At 34.4% G+C, this 16,939-nt stretch overlaps 1 protein-coding gene across 1 annotated transcript in view; it reads right to left on the bottom strand.

Moving 5' to 3' along the window:
* Nucleotides 1-16,893: 16,893 nt before the first annotated feature.
* Nucleotides 16,894-16,939, bottom strand: part of LOC137623374 (zinc finger MYM-type protein 1-like) — a 735-nt gene continuing 689 nt past the window's right edge. Inside the window, exon 1 of the mRNA XM_068354207.1 lies at nt 16,894-16,939. This exon is cut by the window's right edge and continues 689 nt beyond it. Within this exon, the coding sequence (XP_068210308.1) occupies nt 16,894-16,939 (46 nt within the window).

The following is a 16,939-nucleotide window of genomic DNA, read 5'->3' as shown; positions in this document are numbered from 1 at the left end:
CATATTCCATCCCAGATGGGAACAAGTCCTGGAACTGCAGATCGTTCTTTTCATCACGAGCATCTTCAAGAAAGTACCTCGTTAAATAGCCCCTTACGAGGATCCTCTAATGAGGCTGATAGACTAGATGAGGCTGGTCCTAGTTCCGATCCTAGCTATATTTCTGAAGATTCAAAAATAAACTGCCATAGGTTTATCACGGATAACCCAAACCCCTCATTTCACGAATTTCTTGCCCTAGCGGTTAGAAAGAGGTTTGGGATCTCAGAAGTCAATATAGAATTCTTAGAAGAATACAAGGCTACGTCTACTAGAAGACAATATGAGTCTTCCTGGAAGAAGTGGGTGGAGTTTGTTAAATCAAAAGGACCGAAAGAAATTTCTATGAACTTCTGTCTGTCCTTCTTTGTCCACCTTCATGGCCAGGGGTTGGCGGCCAATACGATAAATACGTGCAAATCGGCCTTAACTAGACCTCTCATATGCCTTCCAAGTGGATCTGGCAGATGAAATCTTTAACAAGATTCCGAAAGCATGTGCTAGACTTAGGCCTGCAGCACCACCAAAGCCCATCTCTTGGTCTTTGGACAAGGTCTTACATTATGCCTCATCGGTGAACAATGAAGATTGTTCTCTTAAGGATCTAACCCAAAAGGTTATTTTTCTGTTCGCAATAGCCTCTGGGGCTAGAGTTAGTGAAATAGTGGCTCTATCGAGAGATGAGGGCCACATTCAGTTCACAGATTTAGGAGAACTTAATCTCTTTCCTGATCCATCATTTCTCGCTGAAAATGAGCTACCCACTAAGAGGTGGGGTCCCTGGATAATCTGTCCTCTGAAGGAAGATGTCTCTCTATGGCCTGTAGAGTGTCTAAAGGTCTATCTTCGTAGAACTTCAGACTTCAGGGGAGGACAGCTCTTTAAAGGAGAAACTTCGGGATCAAATTTATCTCTAAATCAACTAAGGGCGAAGCTCACCTACTTTATTCGTAGAGCGGATCCAGACAGTACTCCCGCAGGTTATGATCCGAGAAAGATTGCTTCATCACTGAACTTCTTTCAGTACATGGACTTTGAGCGTATTCGTTCATACACTGGATGGAAATCATCCAGGGTGTTTTACAAACACTATGCAAAACAAGTGCATGAACTGAAACGCTTTGTAGTGGCGGCAGGTAGTGTATTGAAACCTGCCCACTAATTTCTGTGATAAACTATTTTTGGCTTGGGCCCTCACTTGTCCTCGGACATTCACTGGATAAGAATCATCCAGGATGTTCTACAAACACTATGCTATGCTAGTCCATGATCTGAAGCAATATGTGGTGACGTCAGGTAACTTATTTACTCTGCCGTTTATTCTACGATGAACAGATAATTGACTGGGACTGTCAGTTAAGGGCAGAGGAAGTCATCCTTTTTAAGTATGTCTTCTTTTATTTAAGTGTTACCATAGTAACACTAGCTCTGTTCTAAAATCCCAGGTGTGGAATTATACAGATAGCACTAGTGCCGGTGTACGAAGTACATAGTGCAGTTAATGGTAACCAGTACAGGAATTATGAAGAGCGATTATCTTTTATCTTCTCTTCAATCTAAGAGATGCATTTCTTGACTTCATTCCTTCAAGAAAGAAATACGATTCCTGTACTCGTTTCAGGTATAATCCCATTGTCAGACTACATTCGTTTTGTTAACCATCTCTTGTAGTCATTTATTAGAAATAAATATCTATTAGAATGTAGTGCGTCCACCTTCGCCAGACAATGTATCTATATATGCCAAATTTTTTATCTACCTAGAATGCATCTTTCACATATTTGTATGCATCAAAGGTTAGGCATAAGAGGCAATGATGTCATTTTGGCCAAATATACAACTTGAGACTATTTGTATATTCAATGTGTACTTAAGTTTGGTCATACTATTTATGTTAACCTTGAAATCCCTTTTCAACTGTCTAGATGGCTCTTCCCTGTAGGAGGAAGGAAGCACTAACATTGTTTATGATTAGTGATGATGACATATAACGGTATTGTCACTAGTCTCATATGGTCAATTTGACCATTGAAAAGGTTGATATAAGGTTTAGGCACTGATGGAAAATCCACAGATACATTAATGCTCTGGTATACTTCCATCAGCACGACATGGTTTGAGCCCCAAAAACGGATTTTGAGGGAAGCGAAAAATCTATTTTTGGGTGAGATAGCCATGTCATCCTGATAGACCCACCCATCTCTTCTGTAGAAGAGATCTTCTGTTTCCCTCCCGTAGTACTGTATCTGTAACAGCCTATGCTCAATGCTACAAGGAATGGCCACTATCGTAGGGATGGCGCTGTTGTACTATCGATAGTAGTAGGGAATGGGGATGGCCTTTGGAGGGCCCCCCTTTTATTTTTGCCACACCTCCTCGAACGTAAAACTCTATCTGGGATGCAGATTGCTATGAGGTGTGCCATTACGTCCTTACGCGATATCCCTTCTTAAAATTTTAAGGGATATTCGCTCCAGGAGTTAGAATTCTGGGTACCTTCGGTAAATTCTCTGGGATATATCACTGTAGTCACATATAACCTAGGAAGCTACTTATGAAGGAACTCCCATCAGGACGACATGGCTATCTCACCCAAAAATAGATTTTTCGCTTCGCTCAAAATCCGTATATATATATATATATATATATATATATATATATATATATATATATATATATATATATATATATATATATATATATATATATATATATATATATATATTAGTGTGCTACTGTTATTAACACACATTGAGTATGTGTTGTTTGAGATGTTGAGTCTTGAAATAAAGTCAAGCATGTTAACTTTAAAATGGTTTACTCTCTAAAAACAACAGTGTTAACATCTCCATCACAGGAGTATAGCTGGTTTGGTTGGATGACCAATTCAGGTGAAGTATAGATAAGAACTGCCTAAAATATCGATATCACAGATATCGTATATTTAGTTGTCTCAGCATTTAAACACAATATGTAAACTTTACATTAGTCTAGGATGACACCTGCATCCGGTGGCGACACAATCTTTCACACGGTATGCATTTGTGTTTAAGCTTCAAAAAAATGTTACATTGCTGAGAGATGCAAAATGCATCCTGTTATGATTTTGTCTGACTACAGCAAATCTCACGCTAGCTTCTTCTTACACAATGACATATTACGTCATGTGTTTTAAACATGTAATAACTAACTATTACATTAGCTCGGCCAGCTATCTCAATTTTTTTTTTTTTTTTTAATTTAACAACACGCCAAAATATGTTTACTAGGATGGTGACTGGATATATGTATTATTCTTTGTTTAACTTTAGCCATAAGCAAATGAGGACGAATGTCCAAATAGGCACATTAAAAAAAATAACAACAATACATATGAAAAGATATTACCAAAGCAAAGAAAAAAAATGCATGATAAATACAGATCACATATATGGTACATTGTTAGCAAATGATTATATGGTACCAAAAAAAAGAAATACTGATATACATATGATTCGGTAACTTGTTAAAGAATAATTGTTACCTTTGTCAGAAACATAGATTAACACAATACGGTAATTAATAAAAATATTTTTTACCTTGGTAAAGATTCAATTTTAGTGCACAAACACGAATTCCTGGTACGTACACGTACCACGGTTTCGTACATATATATATATATATATATATATATATATATATATATATATATATATATATATATATATATATATGGGGCTTATATATTTTATTAGATGCCCATAGATTCTGTTAAATAATTATTTTTTTTCTCTTTTCTTTTAACATTCCGGCTTATATATTTTATTAGATGCCGAGAGAAAAAAGGATTTATTTTTTAAATGTTTTTTAAATGTATTTTTAACAATGCAAATGCTCTATAGTCTCTTCAATTACATATTACTAGCGTACTAACTACTTATCGTACACACGCTATTCCCAGACAATTTTACTCCTTTTAGCGAATGAAGTGGCCACTTTCAAACGGCTTTAAACTGAATTAAATAAGGAGTTTTGTCTGGACATGGCAAAACGTTCTGTTTAAGCTGCAAACTGTTCCTTAACCTACGCAAAACAAGGATGTTAACGGCGATAAATATCATCACCGTCACAACTGTTCCTGCTAGTAGTATGGGGTGAAGAAATTCCTTATAAGTCGGTGACAGGTGGTCCATCTCGGTCAATTTCATCAACCGCTTGGCTACCTGTTTGTTGTATGGGAGAGGTAGTGATGGCATTGTAGTCGTCCACGTGAAGTTCGCGAAGTAGGCTCGTTCTCTGATGATGGTCTTGATCCCGGTCACCATGGAATTAGGGGAAGTCCCGATACAACCATCTGCTGCAACGAAGATTTTGGCATAGGACGTGGATCCGTCCGGGCATGATACATTGAAGCCGTCCTTGTCGTATCGTATCCACGAGCCGTTGTTCAGTCTGCAATTGAACTCATTATTGTCAAAGGGATAAAGCTTATCCAGACAATTTTCACTTGTATGGGAGAGAGCACCGTCTAGCACTATACCAAACTCGCATGAATCCATTAAGTTTTTATGGAATTCAAATGAGTCAGCTGTACATATTTTTCTATCCATTGCGTCTGAACAGTGAGTTAATTGATTTAAGTCTTTAATGACCGTATGTTTCCTTGTCTGGGGAAATCAATACGTGTCCTGTCAAACTGGATATTACTGGATTTGAGTGATTCGTCAGGAAAGTCGGAAATGGTGATATCCTGTAAGATTGCCAGGCATCAAAAGAATCAAAGGGAATTGTAATCATAATCTTGTTATTTTCAACACTTACTGTAATTAGGCTGTAATAAAATTCTAACCTACGTGCGTCTAACAAAGGAACATAGCCTAGTTTCTCCCGTCCGTTCTCCAGAACTAACTTTAAGTATTTTATAGGCAACAAATGGGGCGACAGTACACCTTTAGTTGCTAACGTGATAGCTTCTACATAATCTTTTGATTTCTCTATGAAATGTGCAATTCTGTTATGTATGTGATCTATTTTTGAATCATAATACATTAACGTTGCCAACAAATCCTGTACTTCCATAATCTGACTGATATTACTTGAATGTTCATTTACTAAATCCATAATTTGATTGATTGAAGCTAACTGATTCCTTAGTTCTTACATAATCAATCCATCTTCATGAGTCAAGAACTCAATTTTCTTATTTTGATTACTAATCATAAGACGATTGGAAATTCCTAAACCTAAACTTGCAATAGACCCAAAGATGTTTAATGCAGCGAAAATAAACGGGTTTCGTCTTTCTTTATGTTTGTGTCCTACAGTCCACATCAAAAGGTCACGAGCCAAAGATTCTGTCTCGTAAGTCTTATTTTGCAAGTCGTCAGATAGCATCTCTGACACTTTTAGTGTCGATCCAAGCGAACTCTCTGTAGTCGAATGAAAATGTCTTCTATGCAACTCATCTAATGAGACAGCAAACCTTGAAATGGCGCTTTTTAAGCTAGTGACATCATTCTCTGTAAGAAAAATTGCTTGCATATGCACTTCTACAACTACGTTGCTTGATGTAATAAAAACATCTTATTGTCTTTCAACTATAGTGCCATATTTAAAATCTACACATTTAGTTTTAGAGCTCGTCCCACACGAGAAAAATGTCTGAGCGAACAATATCACTTCCAACAACAAAAAATTCATCTTGGAAACCTGTAACGAGAAAAATATATGTAATTACTCCTGTATTAAGAAGAAAACGTTTAACATACAATTAAAAATCTTTCCCTCACTTCTTTCCCTCTCTCTTTTTTTTTTTTTTTTTTTTTTTTTTTTTTTTTTTTTTTTTTCTTATGTGAGCCAATGGTACTATTCTCTCATCCGTGGGTTGGGATACGTTTTGAACTCTAAACCTATTGGCCGTTAATGTTTCCAAAATGATAAATGGGCCTTCAAACTTAGGTGTTAGTTTATAATTGAGTCCTTTACGTACATTTACCTGTATGTATACATTATCACTCACGGTATATGTTTTAGTGGGCTTCGCTATTTTATCATGATTCCTTTTCATTAAGATTTGTGATTCTTCTAAATTCTTTCGAAGGATATCATATCGACTTTTGCTTGCATTTATACATTCTTTTAAAGGATTTGATAGATTAGTTGTAGGCGTTGATACATGGAAAGGCGTTCTAACTGGGGTACCATACAATACTTCATGCGGTGACATTTTAATTGATATATGATATGAATGATTTAGAGTACTCAGTACCGCAGGTATTGCAATATCCCAGTTGGGGTCTGATCCCCCTAGTGTTACTCTTGATATATTTAAAACCTTCCTATTTGCTCTTTCCACTAGCCCATTCGACTCTGGGTGATATATCATGGTATTTATTTTCTTTATGCTAAGGAATTCACACAATGAGGTAAGAAAGTGATTATTAAATTCTCCACCCGAGTCTGAGATTATCATGTGTGGAATTCCATGTTTACAAATGTAACACTCGTAAAACTTCCTAGCGTATTCAATCGCAGTTTTAGTTTTAAGCGCTATTAGTTCTGTATATCGAGTTAAAGCATCTACAATTACTAAGAGGTGCTTATTTCCTCTGTCTGACTCGTAAAATCCTGTTAACAAATCTAAATGTATTCTTTCAAAGGGTTGATTGGGCACTTGATAAGCCCCTAGGCTGACAGGTGTTTTCGTATGCCCTTCGTTTTCCTGACATGTGCGACAATTACCTATGTGTTTTTTTATATCTGTAAGCATTTTACGCCAATAAAACAATGATTTGACTTTCTGTGACATTAATGAGAACCCCGGGTGTCCATGTAATGGATTTGCATGCAACCAATTCAGGACAGTGGAAATAAGTGAGATTGGTACTACTAACTGGTCGTTAGTTACATGTGGTGTATTGCGGGTTTTCCTTGTCACGGTCCTACACAGAATATTATCTTTGATTATATAATTCTGCTGCTTATACTTTATATATCCTTTTTCCTTATAATTGCCTTTCAAAGCATTTATAATTGTTTCTATTTTCTGATCTTTTCTTTGCTCAGTCTGTAATAATTCAGCACTCCAGCCTAAATCTTCTTGTTCAGATATCGTTTTAACAATAGGCATGGATGTTGATATATTTATTAATTCAGCTAAAGGCTCCATACAAGATGACACAGGGTTGCGTGATAATGCATCCACAATGATATTTGCCTTCCCAGGTAAATACCTGATTCTCGCGCCAAAGTCTTGAATGATCAAATGCCACCGAGTTCGTTTGGGGCTGTGGTTGAAGCCTTTAAAGAACTCGGTTAGTGGTTTATGGTCAGTAAGAACCTTAACGGGATAACCGTATATTATGAACTTAAAATGTACTAGTGAATTAACAATAGCTAGCCCTTCCTTGTCTATTACTGCATACTTACTCTCGGAAGTTCTCAGTTTTCGAGAATAAAAAGCTATCGGGAAAAATTGTTTATCATATTGCTGAAGCAATACCCCTCCTACTCCTAAGTCTGAGGCGTTTGTTGCAATGAAGAATTCCTTACCGAAGTCAGGAAATTTTAAGATAGGAGAACTGCACAGTTCATCTTTCAAGGTATTAAACGCCTGTTGATGATGCTCAGACCATATGAAATCTACGCCCTTCTTCGTGAGATCAGTTAAAGGAGCGGCTATTATTGAATAAATGCGTATAAAACGCCTGTAATATCCACTACAACCCAGAAATTGCTGTATTCCCTTGACATTAGTAGGTATGGGAAAATTACGTATAGCCGATACCTTATCATGGACTACTTTAAGACCTTGGCTTGACACCATGAAACTCAAATATATTAATTCTGTTTTGAAAAATTCACACTTACTAATCTTTACCCTTAAGTTATGTTGTCTTAATCTCTGTAGTACTAGTTCTAACTTACGTGGATGTTCTTCTAAGGTGTTGGAAAAGATTACAAGATCGTCCATATAGGCATGCAATATATCCCCTAACAAGTCTCCAAACACTATGTTAATCATTTTTGTAAATGTTATGGGAGCACAACGTAAACCAAAAGGCATCCGTAAAAATTCATAATGTCCCCTGGCTGTGCTGAAGGCTGTGTATGGGATACTATCTTCTTCTAATGATATCTGGTGAAAGCCTTTAAGTAAGTCCAAACTGGTAAAATATTTATTCTGACCTAACAAAGACAAAATATCGTCAGTACATGGCACTGGGAATCGATCAGGGATCGTCTCCTCGTTTAGACGACGGAAGTCTACGCAGATACGCCATGTTCGATTTTTTTTCGGTACAACTAATAATGGAAAATTATAAGGGCTGTTTGATTTCCTAATGACTCCTTCTTCTAGCATTTTACCTACTTCATCATTTATTTCATTCTGGAATTTCATAGGGAGTCTGTACGAGGGTACATAGATAATTTTCTGCTTGTCCTTTAACCTTATTTGATGCTCGATCACATCTGTTTTTCCTAAGGATCCATCCGTAGTGGAAAAAACATCATGATATTTAGTTAAAAGTCCTAAAATTTTCTGCTGAATTTCTTCGTCTTGAATGTCCTTATTGATTTTATTTTTAATAGATTGCAAAAGGGATTCATCCGCAACTGATTGAGCGTGATTGATTTCAGCAACGGTAAGAATACAATGTTTATAAACTTCTACATCCATGATATGTTGATTTTTTGAATTACTAAAGTGTTATTTAAATGATTACAGACTTCAATATTACATTGTTGATGTGAGCCTACTGTATAAATAGATTGTGTGACGGACAATCCGTTAGTTTTCTAAGTGTCGGAAAGGATTAATATTTCAGATCCCGGTAATGTTTTCTTTATTTGCACTATTAAATTCGAAGTACGTTTGGCTCGATAGATTGCGTGCAAGATGATATTACGGGTGAACGAGAATTCTGCTGGGTCGCGTATATTATTTCTTTATTAGTGAGACAAGTTATTGGTTCTTCAACGTACGTTACGGTTACATTTGTCGTCTCCTTTTTATCCAAAACTGATTTTAAGGTATTAGAAGACTTATAGAATTTTCCTTTGATATACCCGCCGTGCTTGGCAGGGGCTAAGATAATGTTTTGATTTCCCATAGATGGGTATCCTATAATTACAGCTGGATACATATCAATGTTTTGTACAACAACAAATGTATCGGCAAACGTGCGTTTACCGACTTTGAATTGAACATGAGTTATGCCTATGACATTTAATTCATTATTTCCTATACCCGAGAGTCTCACTCCGGATTTTTCTATCGGAAAGTTCGAAAACATCAAATGATGTGTCCTCAAATCCATGATATTACATGGACTACCTGAGTCAAAAAATAACGTAAATGATTTGTGTTCTAAATTTACAGCATATAATGTTGGTCGTAACTCATTTTGGCTTATTATTGTATGAATTCGTTGCAAATCTACGGGAGCATGCACTGTTTTACTTAATTCGGCTGCGTGTTTCATAGGAAAATCTATTGCCTCACAATGATCTGATAAAACATTAAATTGATTATTCAATACTATTGATGTTGACAGGAATAACCTTGACCCAACATCACTCTCTTCCCCACTGGAGTTAATTATGTGGTATTTGCTTTGCTCTGCACATTCTGAAAATTAGTCTGACCTTGCGAGGTCTGGTTTGATGACCCAGGCTCAGAGTTATTCGAAGAAGTGTTTGTTTGTTTCGGATTCTGAACTACATTGACGTTTGGCTGTTTCTTCTTCTTGTTAAAATGAGGATTTTTCTTTTTATTTCCATATGGAACTGACTGTGGAATTGACTGTGTATTTCTAGGATTCTATTGTGTCTTTTGCGAGTAGCAATGACTATATGAATGAGTCGAACTATTATGTATCGAACAGAATTTCGTTCTGCAGTCCGCGATCAAGTGACCTTGACGTTTGCAATTATAACACGTCATTCCCGCAACTTGACTATTACTAACTACATTTACTTGTTGTGGCTTTGTTTCATTCTTTGCAAAAACTTGAGTTAACACGGGATCAAGTTCAGGACACTTAGACATGTGTTTTTTTATCTGTTTATATACTTCCAATTCTGTACTTGCAGGCGTTAACTTTTTATCAAAACACCGCACTAAAGCTTCAGGCAACATAAGTGTCATGCAAGTTAAATACATTAATCGTAAAAAATCTTTCACGGAGATGTTATCTCTAGTAACCCAAGTGGAATTACCTAAAATATCTTGATATTCATTAAGCCTATCAGCTATGAGAGCTGCTCTCTCAATAACATTAAGCCGATTCATAGTGGCTTGATTAAGTGTATTTCTTAACGTTAATACTACATCCAAGGCTTCTTCACCCACATAGACCGCGCGTAACCTAACTTTGAAATCATACCAGGTAACTGCTTCTTGAAATGAAACACCTCTTAAATACGCACTCGCATCCCCCTTGGAAAAATCTATAAAACTTTTAGCTTCCTGTAATTGTACAAAAGCGTCTACGATTTGTTTGGCATTTAAATGGGCATTGACGGATGAAATCCATGACTCCACATTTTGAGGCAAGAACCCATTAACCCGACCTTGAAAAGGAAGGATTGCAGACCTGGCATTTACAAGAGTCACAATCGGGAGAGGATTAATCTGTCCTACGCCACTAGGTCCAGGGATGGGGCTCACAGGGGGCGTCATGACTACTGTATTTCTTTTCCTATCTCTTCGACCTCTTGCAATTCTATCAAAATATCTATATGAATACAGACGTCCATTGCGTAAACGCATACGCACCCAATGATAAAGATTATAACAAAATTCCCCAAAACAATGCTACTAATCCTAAGACATTTCCCGAGAATTTCTGAAAGAAAACGGAATTAGCACAAAGAGAGAAAAATTCTAGATGAGAATTTGGAGTTGAACACAGTTTCCTTTAATGAAAGGAAAATAAAAGATTAGCAAACCACTCACCCCGGTAATAATCGACTAACGACTCGTGATAACTACACTTCACTGCCCAAACTGAAATGAATAAGAAAATTGTACTTAGCTTTATATGGTTCTGTGTGATGTCGTCATATCCTCTCTCTCTCTCTTGATGTTTGGGTGAATGTGTCGGTCCGATTTCCTCTCTCTCTCTTGATGTTTGGGTAAATGTTTCGGTCCAATTTCCGTTGAATGTAGTGCTTCCTAGATATGTTTTGTAAGCGTTGAACGTCAGTCCTTGGGTTTCCTAGGATGTTGATTGAAGATCCAGTTCACCAGTTTGTATGTATAACATTCATTAAATGTTTTATTCTTCGATGGACTATGATACTTAGTCAAAATTGTAGATTCATTACTGTTGATTTCTTGAAGATCTTTCTCTGGTTTTTACAGCTTTATTGTTGATTTCTTGAAGATCTTCCTCTAATTCTTAGAGTCTTATTGTTAATTTCTTGAAGATCTTTCTCTGATTCTTACAGTTTTATCGCTGCCACCATTTATTAGTTTGCTACTGTTATTAACACTCATTGAGTATGTGTTGTTTGAGATGTTGAGTCTTGAAATAAAGTAAATCATGTTAACTTTAAAATGGTTTATTCTCTAAAAACAACAGTGTTAACATCTCCATCACAGGAATATAGCTGGTTTGGTCGGATGACCAATTCAGGTGAAGTATAGATAAGGACTGCCTAAAATATCGATATCACAGATATCGTATATTTAGTTGTCTCAGCATTTAAACACAATATGTAAACTTTACATTAGTCTAGGAAGACACCTGCATCCGGTGGCGACACAGTCTTTCACACGGTATGCATTTGTGTTTATGCTTCAAAAAAAATGTTACATTGCTGAGAGATGCAAAATGCATCCTGTTATGATTTTGTCTGACTACAGCAAATCTCACGCTAGCTTCTTCTTCCACAATGACATATTATGTCATGTGTTTTAAACATGTAACTAACTATTACATATATATATATATATATATATATATATATATATATATATATACTGTATATATATATATATATATATATATATATATATATATATATATATATACATATATATATATATATACACACATATATATATATATATATATATATATATATATATATATATATGTATGTATACTGTATATATACACACACACATATATATATATACAGTATATATATATATATATATATATATATATATATATATATATATATATATATATATATGCATATATATACATATATATATATGTATATATATATATATATATATATATATATATATATATATATATATATATATATATATATATATATATATATATATATATATATATATATATAAATATATATATATACATATATATATATATATATATATATATATATATATATACATATATATATAAATATATATATATATATATATATATATATATATATACATATATATATAAATATATATATATATATATATATATATATATATATATATATATATATATATTTATATACATAAAGAGAGAGAGAGAGAGAGAGAGAGAGAGAGAGAGAGAGAGAGAGATTTGGGTAAAATTGCGATTGAACCCTTGTCTCTTGAAAGAAAAGGCAATATCATTATCAATCACGCTAAAAAAATGTCATATCCTATAGTCAATTTTTTTTAGTGAAGCATATTTGCACCGACTCGCAAGGGTGCCCTTTTAGCTCGGAAAAGTTTCCTGATCGCTGATTGGTTAGACATGATAGTTTTAACCAATCAGCGATCAGGAAACTTTTCCAAGCTAAAGGGCACCCCTGCGAGTCGGTGTAAATATGCCTAATTAAAACAAATTAAGTATAAGTGCTAACTGCCTCTTAGGATTACCTGGTGAGATCATTGTTCTATAGAAGCATCCAAACACACTGGAAGGCTTGATTGATATATTTCATTTAAAATTACCACTAGAGAGTGACGGAGAGATAGATAGATAGATACATAGATACCTTGCCTTATTGCCTCATTCTATGTTTGGGTTCCCCCAGGTACCTCAGTGTGAGGCACCTCGTATATCCACCAGAGAGTTGCTAATACATTTTCTGGTGTATTTTGCATCTTCCAGTCTTGGATGGTTTAGGATGCATCTTATGTATTTATCAAGGTTATTCTTAAACACATATACGCTCACTCAGGATATGTTTATTAGATGAGCTGGCATTAAATTGTCGCTGCATTATCGATGCTGGTGAGTAGTGGATTAATGTCCTGTGCGCCTTCCTTAATTTTCCTGGTATAGTTTTGGGCACTATTAATCTACCTCGGCTTGCTCTTTCTGATAGTTTTAGCTCCATGATGTTTTCAGCAATTCTTTCGATTTGATTCCATGCTTGTATTATCATGTAGCGTTCTCTTCTCCTTTCTAGACTGTACAGTTTTAAAAATTGCAGTCTTTCCCAGTAGTCAAGGTCCTTAACTTCTATTCTAGCAGTAAAGGACCTTTGTACACTCTCTATTTGTGCATTATCCTTTTGGTAATGTGGGTACCATATCACATTGCAGTTCTCGAGTGTACTACGTACATAAGTTTTGTAAAGCATATTCATGTGTTCAGCTTTCCTTGTTTTAAAGTGTGTGAATATCATTCCCATTTTTGCATTACATTTAGCCATTAGTGTTGCTATTTGGCATTTGCATAACATTACTGTTTAACATTACTCTAAGGTCTTTAATTGCTTCCTTGTTTGTGATTGTCTCGTTATTAGGTCCACTCTATGCATATACCATTCCTTCACTGTTTCCATAGTTTATTGATTCGAATTTACTGGAGTTAAATACCATCCTATTTATCTCCGCCTATACATATATTTTGTTTAGATCTCTTTGTAATTAGTTCCCATCTTCATCACAAGTAATTTCTCTACTTATTCTTGTGTCATCGGTGAAACTTCTCACTACAGAGTCCTTAACATTACAGTCTATGTCTGAGATCATAATAACAAACAGCAGTGCAGCTAATACCGTACCCTGTGGCATGCCAAATATTACCTGATCTTCTTCTGATTTCTCGTCATTTGCAACCACTATATGTTATCTGTTTTGCATAAATTATCTTTACCCATTTTCATATCTTTCCCACAATATTATGTTTTCTCATTGCTTTCTCTAAATATATTATTGTCTACCTTATCAAAGGCTTTCGCAAAATCTAGATAGATCATAGATCACATCTGTCTTTTTCATTTATCATATTTTTGTATGTTTTCATAGTGTGCTATCAGTTGGGTTTATGTACTTTTCCCAGGCACAAAACCCTGTTGACCTATATTAAATAAAATGTTTTTAACCAAATGATTCATTATTTTCTTTTTTATTACCCTTTCATATACTTTCATAATATGTGATGTTAGACTAACAAGTCTATAATTTCTTGCCTCTAGTCTTCATCCACCTTTGAAAATAGGGTTTATATAAGCTAATATATGTTTAACATATATCTCTCCCATATCTACACTTTGTCTTAGCAGTATTGCAAGTGGCTTCGCGATAGTGTGTGCAGTGTTCTTTAACAAAATCGCTGGAACTCCATCTGGTCCGAACGCCGATCCATTTTCAATTTCGCTTATAGCCTGCAAAATATCTGTTTCATTAATATCTATATCCGTTAGATATTCAACATTTTCTTCTCTCATTTCTGTTTCATTATTCTCATTCGCAACTCTTGGCGTGAACTCACTCTTATATATTTCTGCTAATACGTTGCATATTTCCTTTTTTTTATTTGTTATATGTCCAATTCTTAGAGGGTCTATTTCTAGTCTCCCTTTATTCATCTCTTTTGCATAGGAGTAAAGTAATTTGGGTTTTTTTGTTTTTTTGACATTTTGAAGTGTCCTTTCTCCTAGGTACCTTTTTTCATTTTCTTTCCATTGTATAATATTTTGTTCTACATTTTCTATCTTACTTTTTATTTCCATCATTTCCCATATATTTTTTTTCTATTGCAAGATTTTTCTTCCACTTTCTAATTTTCTGAAATAAGATCCTTCTGTCTCTTGGTATTAAGTCTGATGTTTATTGTTTTTTTTTCTTTTTTTCTTTTTTCGGTACATATTTTTCAACAATTTTCTCCAGTATTTTGTACAGTATATCCGTATTTACCAGTATATTATCACTTACGAATACATTTTTCCAATCTTTGTTCAATTCTTCATTTATTTCTGACAATTTTATATTCTTTCTATAATAATTATATTTTCCCTATCCTTCCATTCGTTTTGTGCTTTGTTTATCTCTGCGTACAATTGCTTCGGAATGGACTGTTAATTTTATGACATTGTGGTCTGAAATTCCCGTGTTATACGCTATTATTTCTTTAACATATTTCACCTCTAATTCACAAATACTAAATCTAGGACATTGTCCTTTCTTGTTGGAATGTGTTTTATTTGTTGCTTATCATGTTCAAATACCATATCTTGAAGCTTTTCACTTATCTTCTGCTCTACTATTATTCTCTTTTTTTGTATGCATACATGCAACCACTTTCTTCTATCCATTCTTTCCAATCCACGAAAGAAAAGTTAAAATCTCCGGATAGGAGTATATTCCAGTCTTTATGGTTTCTACATATATCATCTATTTTTTCTATTATTGTCAAACTCCTTAGTGTTTGGGGGTCTGTAAACTACAATATTCACTAGTTTTTCAAATTCAAATTCTACCGCAATCAATTCACATTATATGTTGCTGTATTATTCACACTTTTCCTTAATTTATGTCTCTTTCATATATTGCGGTTCCCCAGGGGTGGCTCTAGGGTTTTTCGCTCTAGGGTAATAATTTTATTTGCGCCCCCAGGCCCACCAGCTAGGAGGTCTGGTGTGAACAGTAGCCAGTAGCTCCCCATTGGATGACATTTCGGGATAGTTTAATGGTAAATCCAGGTACCAATTATTAAGTTGAAATGCATTATGCGCGCGCGCACATACACACACACACACACACACACACACATATATATATATATATATATATATATATATATATATATATATATATATATATTAAATCCAGGTTAAAATTTACAACAATTCCATCATTATTTTTTAATATGTAACCATTGCAAGGGCAATTTTGATGCCTATAAATATATATTAGACAATTAATGTATTCATAACATTATATTGAAAATGGCATTAAATCGAGCAAAACAATGATTTTTGCTTATAATCCATTTAAAAAAAATGTTATTTAATAAGGGATATGTGCATCTGATAGTGTAGTTATGATTGAGTATACAACAAATTAACAATCAATTATACAAATATGAAAATTAATGTTTTGAGTTATTAGTTCTTTAAAACTTCAATCAGGGATAAGAAAATGTAAGTGGTGAAGAAAATCTGACTAATTTTCCTTCTATTTGAGTGTATCCTTAGCTGAAAAAGGTGGAAAAAATAAAACATGGCCTCTACAACATATTTTTTCATTCATTAATAGAAAAAATCTTAAGTAACTAAAATCTCCTAACTAAACTATTAAAAAAAAAAAAAAGACTGGAATTCAATGAACTGAAAGGAACTGAAAGCTATAAACGTAGAAAACGTATAATATTAATCTCAGTTATTGAAAAGAATGAGGTATTCTCTTCATAACTACGAACTGAATTATTAACAAAAAGACTAGAAATCAAAGTAGTGAGAATTATTAATAATTCTGAAGAAAACATGAAGATACCTCAGAAACAATTGTTTAAATTTTATATTATTAGGAACTGTTTACAATTACAACTTTCAATTATAATGTAATTGTAACTTTATACTAAAATTCATCAATATCAGTCTATGGCAAAAATGAGAAATTCAATTCCAGTGAGCACTGAGTCTTTCTAGATTTTTGGCTACAACTACAGATAACTAAAAATGTGCTTTCCGTGGCTTTTTCTTGGCAAAATCAGCCACT

The sequence above is a fragment of the Palaemon carinicauda genome, chromosome 30, assembly GCF_036898095.1.
Source record: "Palaemon carinicauda isolate YSFRI2023 chromosome 30, ASM3689809v2, whole genome shotgun sequence".
NCBI lineage: Eukaryota > Metazoa > Arthropoda > Malacostraca > Decapoda > Palaemonidae > Palaemon > Palaemon carinicauda.
Note: the sequence above shows the minus strand (reverse complement) of the source record. Positions and strands in the feature narration are given on the sequence as shown.